The following is a 12,460-nucleotide window of genomic DNA, read 5'->3' as shown; positions in this document are numbered from 1 at the left end:
CCGCGCCTGACCATCGTGGTATGAAGTATGGTCGATTACCTCTCGCCACCGACACAGCGTGGGGGGGGGAGACATTCAGTCCAGCATTGGATTGGCAAAAGGGTCGCGTGTAAAAAGGGGACTCGGCGGTAGTTCTACGGTGTCGCCTTCCGCGGGCCGCTCTCTCAACGCTGAGGACAGCCGAAGCCGATGGCGGTAATAGGGATTACAACCAACGGCGGAAGAGATTTATTTTTTTACACTTTCATTTAACTCACTCTGTCTGTTGTTGTTGTATCCTCAAATCTTGTAACTCAATTTTAACCCACTTCCCAATGTGGTACCGACTGCAAACTTGGTATACTTATGTCATACTGATGACAATACTATATTCTATCATAAACATTTTTTTGTAATCAATCTTTTTTATATGTGTTATGTTTCGGCTTGGGTCTAATTGTCCACGCTCAACTCTCGTTGGCTGAAATTGTCTACGGCCCCTTACGTTATGGCAAGCTTCGGGGCCACTTCCTGGAGTCGTGGAGTTCTGCCATTACTAGCACATTTCATAAAAACGTGTTTTGAAAAAAGTTTTTTTTTTTTTACAAATATTACTTATTTTAAATGTAACAACACCAATGCAAACAAAAATAATACAAGCGATCACGCCGGAGAGATGACGAGAAGATGACCAACACTTTAGAAACACCTTTACTGACCCTCTTTAAGACGATACGATGCAAAACGCGAGTCCACACAATCCTTGAAGGGAACAAAAACAATCCATCACAACATCCCACGCGTCTCCTTGCGCAGTGTGGGGGGGGGGGGCTTCTTTATCATCAACTGACCAATAGCATGATGGTCAAGTATGGTCAAAACGACTCTCAATTACCCCGAAGTGGGCTTGGGAAAGCGTTCGTCCAGCGGCTGGATTGACCGTCGCAATGATCCAGTGATTCCGCTCATCCGCGCTCCCCGTTTTCGCTATACTTTAAAAATGCAAGCAAAGCGCTCTTATATTAGGGGGGGCGGGGGGGGCAGGCCACTCGCAGACTCTGCTCGCTGGCACGGTGCTCACACGCGCACACAAAGCTCGAAGCGAAATGACAACACTCACGCAAAGCTGTCGACTATTAAGCGCTCCGACTTGGTAAAGCATTGCTAAGAGCTTCACAGAAACGCTCTGTGTCTTCTGAGACTGCAACTGTGTTGAATCATAATAATACTGTACGGGATACAGGAAGGCCATTGAATGTGAGAGGCATGGCCCTGGGATAGTTAGTCCTCGCATGATAACAGTCATCATCATTGATGTCATTGTTATCTGTCATGATCACAATCATTTTTAAAAATCATATTCTTGGTTCTTTCGGTAAAGTTACGCAAAATGGAAATAATAAGATAAAACAATAAAATTATCACGACGTTTCGATTGCAACACAATCAATCATCAGGTGTGAAAACCACAGCAAAAAAAATATTCTTGATGTGGTTTTCACACTTGATGATCATTGCTTGGGTTGCAATCGAAACGTCGTGATAATTTTATCGTTTTATTTTTATTATTTTATTATTTCCCTTCTACGTGACTTTACCGAAAGAACCAAGAATATGAATCCCTGCAGTCACGAAAGCTTTAAATCGAATTTTTAAAAATAATTTGCCATTATTGTCATCATCCGTGTGATCGCCACTCATCATTGGCATAACTATCATTGTTATCATTACACTACATCGTCGCGATTCATACATTTGTTATTGTCGCTGCAACCATCATGACTTTCGTTATTGTCATAATCATCATTGCTACCATTACGGGCATCATCATCACCACAACTATCATTTCCCGAATCACTTTCAGGCACCAGTCATCATCATCATCGGCAGTGTTATTATAATCAGTCACCACAATCGCGATCATGATCATTGATATCAGCAGCATCCAAATATTTTTCACCATCACCGCGATCATTGTTGCTTCAATCGGCTTTGTCATCGTGAATATCATTACTTGAATAATTTTCAATATCACTGCCATCATCATCATCATCATCAATCATCCCTCCGGGGTCGGCCCTGGACGGAACTCACAGCCGATTGCTACAGTCGAGTCTTGAGTGGCTGTGCAGTGGATATCCAGGTCCCCGTCACAGTAACGTGGACTTTCCCAACAAGCGGGCAGAGAGATATTAGCTGCTCACAATGGACGCGTGCGTGCAGTAGCGCAACCAAAGTTGAGTGGGCCCGTCACACGAAGCTCACACGCACAGCACTACTACTACCAGGGCTGTCTGGACTCCACTGAGTGTAATCGGTTAATTTCCCGAAACTTAACAAAACAACAACTGGGACAGAGAGTTTGGTTCTCAGGAAAATAGTCCCCCGTGTCTATTAAACGGCAGTTGATTGATGACACCCAATGACTTTACTGCAGCGCTCCTGACCCATGAACAAAGCTTTAAACGTGTGCCCGACAGCCCAGCGGACACGGTGTGTGTATATATGTATAGGTAGCCACAATATATGAGTCGTCCGTGCATTTCGAGATGCTACCAATCCGCAACCTCTTCCAAGACATCTCGGCCAGCGTGAAAGAGTAGGCCAAATACACTCCAGAGGGGCCGGGAGGGGGGTGCTCTCGAGAGCTTCCTCTGAAAGGCACCTTCTGCCAACAGGGGCGTGGGCGAGCAATTGCAGGGCTGTACCTTCACCCCTTTGTTTTAGGAATCCGCAATAACCAGCGTGGTGAAGTATGGTCAAACGACGCCCATGATGAACGTGGCATTTAGAGTCCATGAGCCAAGGCAAAGGGGGGGGGGGGGGGATTGGCAGAGGGGTGAGTGAACACTTCTTCATCAAAACGCAACTTTCACAACGCTAAACATCTAATATTTTATTAATACACGCGCGTGTGTGTGTGTGTACACGCATACACACGCGTGTGTATGCGTGTACATACACGCGTGCTTTATATTACGTCCTAAATTACACGCGCACGCACACGCACACACGGCGAAGGTTTAAAAAAAAAAGCAAAATCAGCGAAATTCTCTGTCTGGAATGTCGCGTCCATACACCGCGGATGGCGAGGATGTTAACTACCTCGCCAGGTATACAGGAGGTGGTGGGGTTTGATCCCGATCCTGACGACGCCTGTGTATTTTATTTTGCCGCTGCTATGAATGTCCACGCGATGCTAAGCCACATCGTTGAGCTATCATTCGTGTGACAGCCGGGTCGCTTCTGAAATAAAACTACGCAGCTCAGCGGTGACTTATCTGGTAAAATACAAAATTAGTGGAGGAAAAAAATGTAAAATGCGCGCGGTTCGTCCACGTCGAACCCTTTGGTTGCGAGGAAAATTCGCGATAGAAATGAAAATTGCCCGGATTCATTGCAGGGGGTTGTGAAACAAAAACCCCGCAAAGATTGTTAGTTCGGTGATGGGATTCGGGGTTAAGGGTTCTGGATGTGGCCTTGGTGTTATGGATAAAGCTAAGCATGGAGTTAGGGATGGAATTAGGTATTAGGGTATGGGGTTAGGGGTTAGGACTAGGGGTATAGTTGGGGTTTAGGCGAAGGGTAGGCATGTGGCGACGGCTCGTGTTAGGGTTGATGTTTCGGTATGAGGGGGTCAAGGCCGTGCCTGTGCTCTTAATGGCCGAGGGTGAGCTTCAGCCGGGGGCTACTGGCGCTGTCGCTACTGCCGGGAGGAGGTCGCGACTCCCCCTCCTTCGCTGCTGTGACGCTACCCTTCTGCGTGTGCGTATAGGTCGTGCCGGCCTTCATAGACGCAGTCCGTTCAGGCTATACTGGGCATCTTTGTCTTTGATTTGATATGTAGGCAGTTGGACGTGGTGCTGGCCACCCGCCACTCCCATGTGCCGTGTCGGCGGCCTTCATAGGTGCTCGCTAACAGAACGTGCCCTCACAGCCTGTTGAAGGCGATACGGGGATCTTTGTTGATCTCTTCATGCACGTGTGTGTTGTACGTCTTTGTCTTTGCGGAGAGCGGTGGCGCAGTGGTGAGCGCGCCGTGTCACGAAACCAGCGACCAACACCGGTGACGATTACACTGGTCAACAAAAAAACATTTCTGGCCTGGACTTTTGCAGCTGTTTTAGACTCATTTCAGGGTGCTGATTCCAAATCTGATCTCAGATTTGCTCCATCACATCTCATTTTATGCTATCGGCATACCCCATTATCATTGATTTTACCCGAAATTAACTCTGTCACTTATGATTGCAAGTTGTTGCGAGTCAGTGACTGCTTTAGTGTTAAAATACGGTGCTGTATTTTTAGGATAGTGTGTTTATAATATCATTTTATGTAGATATCCACATTTATTTAATATTTTTCTTCTGCAGTTTTTATTGAAAATGCAATATTTAATATCTGATGTGATAGACAAAAACTGATGCCAGATTTGGAAATAGCACCCCAAAATTACATTAAAACCGTTGGAATACCTTATGCCATAAAAAGTGTGTTGACCAGTGTTATCTGAATCAGTCGTGGGCCTCCCCTAGGTCGACTCAGCCTCAAATTAGTACCTGGTGCGATGTGTCAAAATCGTCACTGGGGAAACAAAGGCGGCCGGGCGTGGTGTTGGCCACCCACCGCCTCTTGTGCCATACCGGCCTTCATAAGTGCTTCCTAACAGCACTTGCCCCAACAATAACGGGGGTTTTTGTCTTTGTGTATTTACGCTAATGGCACTTGGCCCAACAGTATGTTAAGGTTATACGGGGGATCTTTGTCTTTGTGTATTCACGCTAATGGCACTTGCCCCAACATTCTGTCAAGGCTATACGGGGGAATCTTTGTCTTTGTGTATTCACGCTAACGGCACTTGCCCCAACAGTCTGTCAAGGCTATACGGGGGATCTTTGTCTTTGTGTGTTTAAACGATGCACATGACTGCGTGTGCGAGTCTTGCTGTGTTCGCAGGAAACGCAGCCGGCCACCCGGTCACATGTGTGGTGCTGAACGATCATTCGTGACCGTTGCCTTGAGATGAATGCTGTAGAAAGGATTTTCCCTGCACGCACACAAAACAAAGACAAAGGTCACCCGGATAGCCTGTAACAGACTGTTGGGGCAAGTGCTGCTAGCGAGCGCCTATTAAGGTCGGCACGGCACACGAGGGAGTGGGTGGGCCTTTGTCTCCCCACTGGCGATGTTTTTACACATAGCACCAGGTACTCAATTGAGGCTGAATCGACCTAGGGGAGGCCCAGGACCAGTTCAGATAATCGTCGCTTGTGTCGGCCGTGAGCGGGAATCGAACCCGGGTCGCCGGGCTCGTAGCGCGGCGTGCTAGCCGTTACACTACCGCTCCCCACGCACGCACAGTGTCCACATATTTTACTCTTTAAACTTTGTTTTCTTCTTGAGAAGCGACCTGGCCACAAACGATAGCTCAAGTGGCTCATCATGTGGAGATTTCTAGGAGCCAAACACTCTAAACGCGTGACGATGATTCTAAAATGTGTAGTAGCTACACATGTAGTTGCTACACATGTAGTTGCTACATATGCAGCTATGGGCTCCGCACTTTCAAGGGCCCCACGCTGAATGCTTTCAAGCTATCAATTCCGGTTCAGTGATTCTGCACTTGCACTATTACTATAGCACTATACCGCCTTCAACTTTTATGAACGACCGGGTGTTTAAGGTTAGCGATTTGTCGTATTATCTGGCTGTAAAGCAAATAAAAAAAAAACCCAATTACTTTACTATGCAAGTTAAACATTTACGTGTTTTAATATTTATGCATGTTTTTAATTTCGGTGCCCCTTCATAACATTTGCTACAGGCCCCGCACTAGCGTCATCCGCCCGCACACAGCGCATGCAGTGGAGCAGTGGCACAGTGGTTAGCGCACCGTGCCAACAAACCCGGCGACCCGAGTACGGCATACACCCACGGCTACCATCAGTGGCGAATACCTGGTATGGTGTGGGAAACACCAGCACGGGGGAGACAAAGGCGGCCAGGCGTGGTCTTGGCCACATCACCCCCCTGTTCACCCCTACTGGCCTCAACAGATGCTCGCGACCAGCGCTTGCTCCACGGTCGGTCATACACACATCAACTCATCTCCAAATCTTTGCTCACGCGTCCATCTCACCTCAAGGCAGAGTCGCTTGAATCTTCCTCCTGGTGGAGACACGAGAAGGGCGAGGAGGGGAGAGGGGGGGGGACAGGTAGAATGGTGAGGGGTAAGGAGACACGGCCACCGCCCAAACTAGAGATGATCAGCAATGTGTAGCCCAGCCCACGCGACTGCCAAAGGGCTTGTCGGATATCCCTGGTGGGACCGTCACGGTGATTTCCTGGCCATCGCTAATACGCACACTGTCCATACTAGGACAAAGATCCCCCGTGTATTTTCGATTTAAAGTTTTCGTGACTGCAGGGATTCATCTTCTTGGTTCTTTCGGTAAAGTCACGTAGAAGGAAGACGGCTGCTTGCGTTGTGGCCGAAACGTCGTGAGAATTATTTTATTATGTTTTATTTGTATTATTTTATTATTTTCCTTCTACGTGACTTTACCGAAAGAACCAAGAAGATCCCCCGTGTAGCCTGTGACACGCGGTTGGGGCAAGTGCCGTTAGCAAGGAGCACCTATCATGGCCGGCACGGCACACCAGGGGGGTGGGTGGCCAGCACCGTGCCCCAGCCGCCTTTGTCTCTCGACCAGCGATGTTTACACACCGCACCAGGTATTCATTTGAGGCTTAATCGACCTAGGGGAGGGCCAGCACCGTTTCAGATAATCGTCACTGGCGTGGGTGGCCGTGAGCGGGAATTGAACCCTCTTCGTCGGATTTCGTGGCGCAGTCCGCTAACCACTGCGCCACCGCTCCCCGTACACGTGTAGAGGTATTACGTACCGGGGTGTAGCAAGCCGTTACGTTGGGGTGTCTACATCAACGTCCGCATACAGCCCCGCCCCTCGGGGGGGCAGTTGGGTATATAAGGCGGTGAGCGAGAGAGCTCGAGGCAGTCGTTGGAGCAGAAGAGCCAGTGAAGACTGAAGACCAGCTAGCTCACCACTCACTCACTCAATCACTCACCCACTCAGTCACTCACCACTCACTCACCCACTCACTCACCTACTAAGAGTACCAGCTAGCTAGCCCTGGGACTACCCTGACTCGCTGCTCTTATAAGAGCCGAGCAGGGCAATCCAGGGGCGACCTCAGAGCAGCGAGGTCTGTGTCCTTGCGAGGGCCAGGCTCGTGTGGCTGAGGGTCGGACCTGAGCCGAAGCTGGGCCAGGTCAGTTAGCCTCTATAGGATGGTCTGGGTTAGAGGGGTGTAGTAGGAGCTAACGGGGAAACGTGAGCCGAGGGACACTCGGATAGAACCGGGTGAAGGGGCCGTTACCCCTTCCAGTGTTAGCGTGCGCTACGTGCTGTATAGTAGCAATTGTTAATACGTGTTGCCTCCGTCGATGTCTCCTGCGCTACTTACGCCGTTACACACGTATACATACGCAACGGGCCCTGAGCCGGTGGTGGAAACTCCACACTCCCATGGCGGGCGCCAGCGACTTTCGCATAGACAACCCACCGCTGCTCATTTTGTCTCACGCCCCGCGGAGATGATGTGCGGGAGTGAACCCGCAAGGAGCAGCTCGGGCAACGGCCGCGTGTTTTTGTTTGTTTGTTTGTCGTTGCGAATTTGGGAAGTCCGGGAGAGTTTAATTGCGTCCCGTTATTTTTTGACGTCAATTTCCTGGAAGGGTCCTGCGGCATGGTCGCCTTCACATGCATCACGAGCAGGAAGTGCGTCACACACGGCGAGAGTCACGGGCGGTGCACGTGTGTCTGTGTGTGTGACACAGTAGGGGGGCACAGGTGGTGCATCAGCTAGTCATCTCAGTCAGCTCAGTCGACCCGTGGCACCTGCTGGGTCTGCCCCGTGACCTCCTGCCAGCGGGCGTTCGACACTTCACGTGGCCTCTAGGTGCACATAGCCTGGCACAAGCGTCGTGGTGACGTCACCGCTACTTATTGGCGAATGGCGGTTGTTGTTGTTGACAGTACTTTCCGCAACAGTCTGTTAAGGCTATACGGGGGATCTTTGTCTTAGTGTGTGTGTGGGGGGAGCGCAAGTGCAGCGGTTAGCACGCTGCGCTACGAAGCCGGCGACCCGAGTTCGATTCCCGCTCACGACCAACACCCAGTGACGATTATCCGAACCGGTACTGGGCCCTCGCCCAGGTCGACTCAGCCTCAAATGAGTACCCGGTGCGATGTGTACAAAGGCGGCCGGGCGTGGTGCTGGCCACCCACCCCCTCGTGTGCCGTTCCGGCCTTCATAGGTGCTCGCTAACAGCACTTGCCCCAACAGTCTGTTAAGGCTATACGGGGGCTCTTGCTTTCTGTCTTTGGGGAGTGTTTGGGGAGCGGTAGTGCAGCGGTTAGCGCTACGCTGAACTACGAACCCGGCGAGCCGAGTTCGATTCCCGCTCACGGCCACCAACGCCAGTGACGATTATCTGAACCGATCCTGGTCCTCCCCCCAGGTCGACTCAGCCTTAAAATTAATACCCGGAGTGACGTGTAAAAGCGTCAGCACTGGGGAGACAAAGACGGCCGGGCGTGTTTTTTTGTTTTCACGGCCACAACACTCCACCCGTGCCCTGCGTTGGCCTTCACAGGAGCTCGCTGACAACACTCGACCCAAGGCTACACTGGGGGGGGGAGGGGGGGTGTCTTTTCCTCCGCTCGTTCACGTTGACCCCCTGAACGGCGTTGCCTCTCTCTCACCTGGGATTCCGGGTCGTAGGGCGAGGCGGCGAAGTAATCGGTGGGTGGCAGAGGAAGCTCCCCGCCCTCGTGGTAGCTGCCGGCGCTGCTCAGGGTGTCAGGCTCCCCATGGCTGACGGCGGACGTGGAGGTACGGCGGACAAGCGGTGGGGGGGGGGGGGGGTCGCGGCACATCGAAGTGTTAGGGCAGTGGTTCTTAACCTTTAGTGCAAATCAACTAAAACTTTACTCGTGTAATGAGCGACTTCCGCGACACGTCGTGCAGAGGGTACTTCTTATTTTATTTCTTACACTGGGTTTCACAGCACAGGCCAACCTTATCCTTCTCACTCTGAGTACAACGCTTAGATATTAACGTCTCGACTGGCTACACACACACGGCCGATCACGTGGCCACGCCGCTGGCTGGCGGCGTGACGAGGATGGCGATGGAAACCCCGCAGGAGTTCTTCCACGTGGCCGGACGACGGAAAGATATGACGGCAAGCAAAGACGCAGCCGGGACCCAAGAATCCACACGCGAACCCCGAGCCCCGGGTCCGCCCCCGCTTACATCTCCCCAGGCCGGCTAGGCTCCGCCTCCAGCTAGGCTCCGCCTCCGGCCACGCCCTCTCGTGGAACCTTCGAGCAGGTTCCCGGAGCATCTTGGCCAACCCCGTCTATTACCTTCGCCACAGATACCTCTCCCTGTCAGATTGGATGTTGTCTTAGCGGTGCCCGTACCCGTGCTTCCTTTTCCCAGCCAGCAGGTGTCATCATGTCATTACACTCGTAAAGCACAAGTCGTGCGTGGTAAAGGGCATCTCGCACCCCGTGCGTGCACCCCAGGTTGAGGAGAACCGCTGCGTTAGCGGGATAGAAATTGCGCGAGAAAAGCTCGAACGGTTGGTCACGCGAACGTGAGTCGATGTTGGATAATGAATTCCACCCACACCCCGCGGCGCGAGTCCGCTCGGGCAGACTGCTGCCATCCGACGGCACACTCATCAAAAGTAAGTCACGGGAACACGAAGCGGATGCAGCGTGGTTGACCATTGCACTCATTTGTAAACAGGCGAGGATAGCGGTTGAGTGGGCGTGGTCACTTGAAAGTGGACGTGGTCACGTGTAAGTGGCGTGGTCACGTGTAAGTGGGCATGGCCACGTGAAAGTGGGCGTGGTTACGTGAAAGTGGGCGTGACCTCGTGAAAGTGGGCGTGGTCACGTAAAAGTGGGCGCGGCCGCGTGAAAGTGGGCGTGGCTGCGTGAAAGTGGGCGTGGTCACGTGTAAGTGGGCGTGGTCACGTAAACGTGGGCGTGGTTGAGGGAGGGGCTGCCCCCGGGCTCTCCGGCGTGTCCCCGTTGAGCCTCCCAGAAAATCCGGCGGCTTAACGCGAGACGCTGCCGCCGCCCACTCGGTCATTCTCTGGGGTTCCCCCCGGAGCCGCGAGGGGCGAGGGCTTCTCACCTGGAGTGGGTGTCGTCATCCGCATCCAGCGGGCGCGTGTACGTCACGGGGAACCAGCCGCGCCTGCGGGGGGACAAGGCGGAGGACAGGCGTGCGTCGCTACGTTTCTATGACCGGGCCCAGTCCATCCACTGCACCGTGACAATGGGACGATCGCAGCTAAGGGTTTCCTTTGCGGCGAGTGCAGATGCCTCGACAGCCGATGCTCGGTGAACAACGACGGTGATGGCGGCGACAATGATGGCGATGATGTCCCCTCACCAGTTCTCAGCAACGATGACTGTGAGCAACGGTGATGATGTTGACAGCAAGGATGACGACTACGACAATGATAAAGATGATAATTGTTTTTTTACCCTTTTATCTGGCAACAAAACTGACACCTTTTTTTACAAGGAGTCACGTTTGCATAGACCACAATACCTGCAGTCATAATGCAAACAAAAAACATAACTCTGATAATGTATGCACTGTCCTTGAAGTTGATTGGTCCACACCCGAGACAGCTTCCCTTAGAGCCTAGTCTCACATGGTGTTGGACCAGATTATCAGAGTTGTGTTTTTTGTTTGCATTATGACTGCAGGTATTGTGATCTATGCAAACATGATTCCTTGTAAAAAGGTGTCAGTTTTGTTGCCAGATAAAAGGGTAAAAAACCAATTATCATATTTTTTACTGGCAAATGAGGTTCCAATAATGATAAAGATGACGATGGTGGTAATGACAATGATGATGATTATGAAAACGATGACGGCAGCGAGAACGACAACAACAAAGCTGACGGCGATGATGACGACGATGACTACGACGACTACGACGGCGACAATAAACGTTGATCACGACGACGACATCGGCGGCGACGACAGCGACAATGAAATTGATGATGCGACTCAGATGTTTGGTAATGACGATAACGACGACGACGGATTCGCTGACGGCGGCGGCCCCCACCTGCCCGTGTGCGCGTTCTCCCCGTACTGCCAGCCGTCCTGTGGCTGTGGCGCCAGCATCGTGATCACGTCGCCCACGTCGAAGTTCAGCAGCGTGCCCTCCTGCGCGCCGGCCACGTGCTGGAACAGAGCCTCCACTTGCGTCCCCACGGCACCGGCCGACCCGCCGCCGCCGCCGCCGCCGCCCCCCACCGAGTCCAGGCCCGCCGACGCCGAGCTGGACCGCGCCAGCTGTGGCCCGCCGGCCGCCACGGCGCTCCCTGCGCGGTCCACCGACCCCCCGCACACCGCACAGAGAACCCGGTCGGAGGGGATCGCACGCAACAGAGAAGCGCGAGGGAATGAGCGACGGAGACGGGGGACAGAATGGGCGACGGAGGAGAGGCACGTTGCCCGTTCTCGCCTGCTTTGCCGACGCCGACGGTGCCGCCGCCGGCGCTGCCGATGGGCGTGCGCTTGGCGGGCAGCGTGCGGTACTGCAGGTCGGGCCCCTGCTGCTGCTGCGGCCCCCCCTGATTGGCCGTCGCTCTCGGAGGTGCCCGCCGGTCCCCGGTCCCGGCCCGGCCCCTGCCCGGGGCCCCCACCTCCTCCTCGACGGAGCCGGCGGAGCCGCTGCTGGAGCCCCCCCCGAGGGAGCCGCCCCCGAAGGAGCCCCCCCTGGCGTGCGCCGCCACGGCCGCCGGGATGCCGCCGTTGGGCACCGCCGGGAGCTCGCGGCGCATCGCGGGCCGCGGCTCGGGCCTCTGGGTAGGGACGGAGGGAGGGAGAACGAGCGTGGCGAGAGGGAGCGGGCGTTAGCGAGCGGGTGTTAGTGACCGAGCGGGTGGATCGAGGGGGCTAAACGGGCGCGGCACGGGCTAGAGAAGAGATGGAGTGACGTGGCACAGGAGGACGTGGAGCTGAGTGGACTTGTCGATGACTGGTACCAGCGGTGTCAAGATCGGCCTCTGTGGAGGAGGCTCGTGAAGGACGCTACTGGGCAGTTGGAGGCAGTCGCCTTCCAACAACAACGGAGGGCGGAGGAGCGACGCTCACAACAACGAGCGGAGCGCCGGGTGGCTAAAGCACAGCAAGTTGTAGGGGGCAGAGGTGGTCCATCAGCCAGTCATCTCGGTCATCTCAGTCAGTCGACCCGTGGCACCTGGGTCTGTCCCGTGACCTCCTGCCAGCGGGCGTTCGACACTTCACGTGGCCTCAAGGTGCACATGGCCTGGCACAGGCGTCGTGGTGACGTCACCGCCACTTAGTGGCGAATGTCGGTTGTTGTTGTTAGCGAGTGAGGAAACGGGCGTGA

General features: G+C 53.5%; 1 protein-coding gene across 3 annotated transcripts in view; it reads right to left on the bottom strand.

Annotated features, from left to right (window-relative positions):
- Window positions 1–674: 674 nt before the first annotated feature.
- The window catches only part of LOC144730283 (BAR/IMD domain-containing adapter protein 2-like), a 51,070-nt gene continuing 39,284 nt past the window's right edge, over window positions 675–12,460 (bottom strand). For all 3 annotated transcript variants that reach the window (XM_078610968.1, XM_078610969.1, XM_078610967.1), the window contains 6 exons: window positions 11,570–11,909; window positions 11,168–11,426; window positions 10,216–10,278; window positions 8,769–8,880; window positions 6,119–6,147; window positions 675–5,026 (listed from right to left, as the gene is read on the bottom strand). In XM_078610968.1, coding sequence (XP_078467094.1) covers window positions 4,957–5,026; window positions 6,119–6,147; window positions 8,769–8,880; window positions 10,216–10,278; window positions 11,168–11,426; window positions 11,570–11,909 — 873 coding nt within the window. In that variant the 3' untranslated portion in view covers window positions 675–4,956. The remainder of the gene's footprint in view (window positions 5,027–6,118; window positions 6,148–8,768; window positions 8,881–10,215; window positions 10,279–11,167; window positions 11,427–11,569; window positions 11,910–12,460) is intronic.

The sequence above is a fragment of the Lampetra planeri genome, chromosome 35 (genome assembly GCF_965212315.1).
Source record: "Lampetra planeri chromosome 35, kcLamPlan1.2.h2, whole genome shotgun sequence".
Classification (NCBI taxonomy): domain Eukaryota; kingdom Metazoa; phylum Chordata; class Hyperoartia; order Petromyzontiformes; family Petromyzontidae; genus Lampetra; species Lampetra planeri.
Note: the sequence above shows the minus strand (reverse complement) of the source record. Positions and strands in the feature narration are given on the sequence as shown.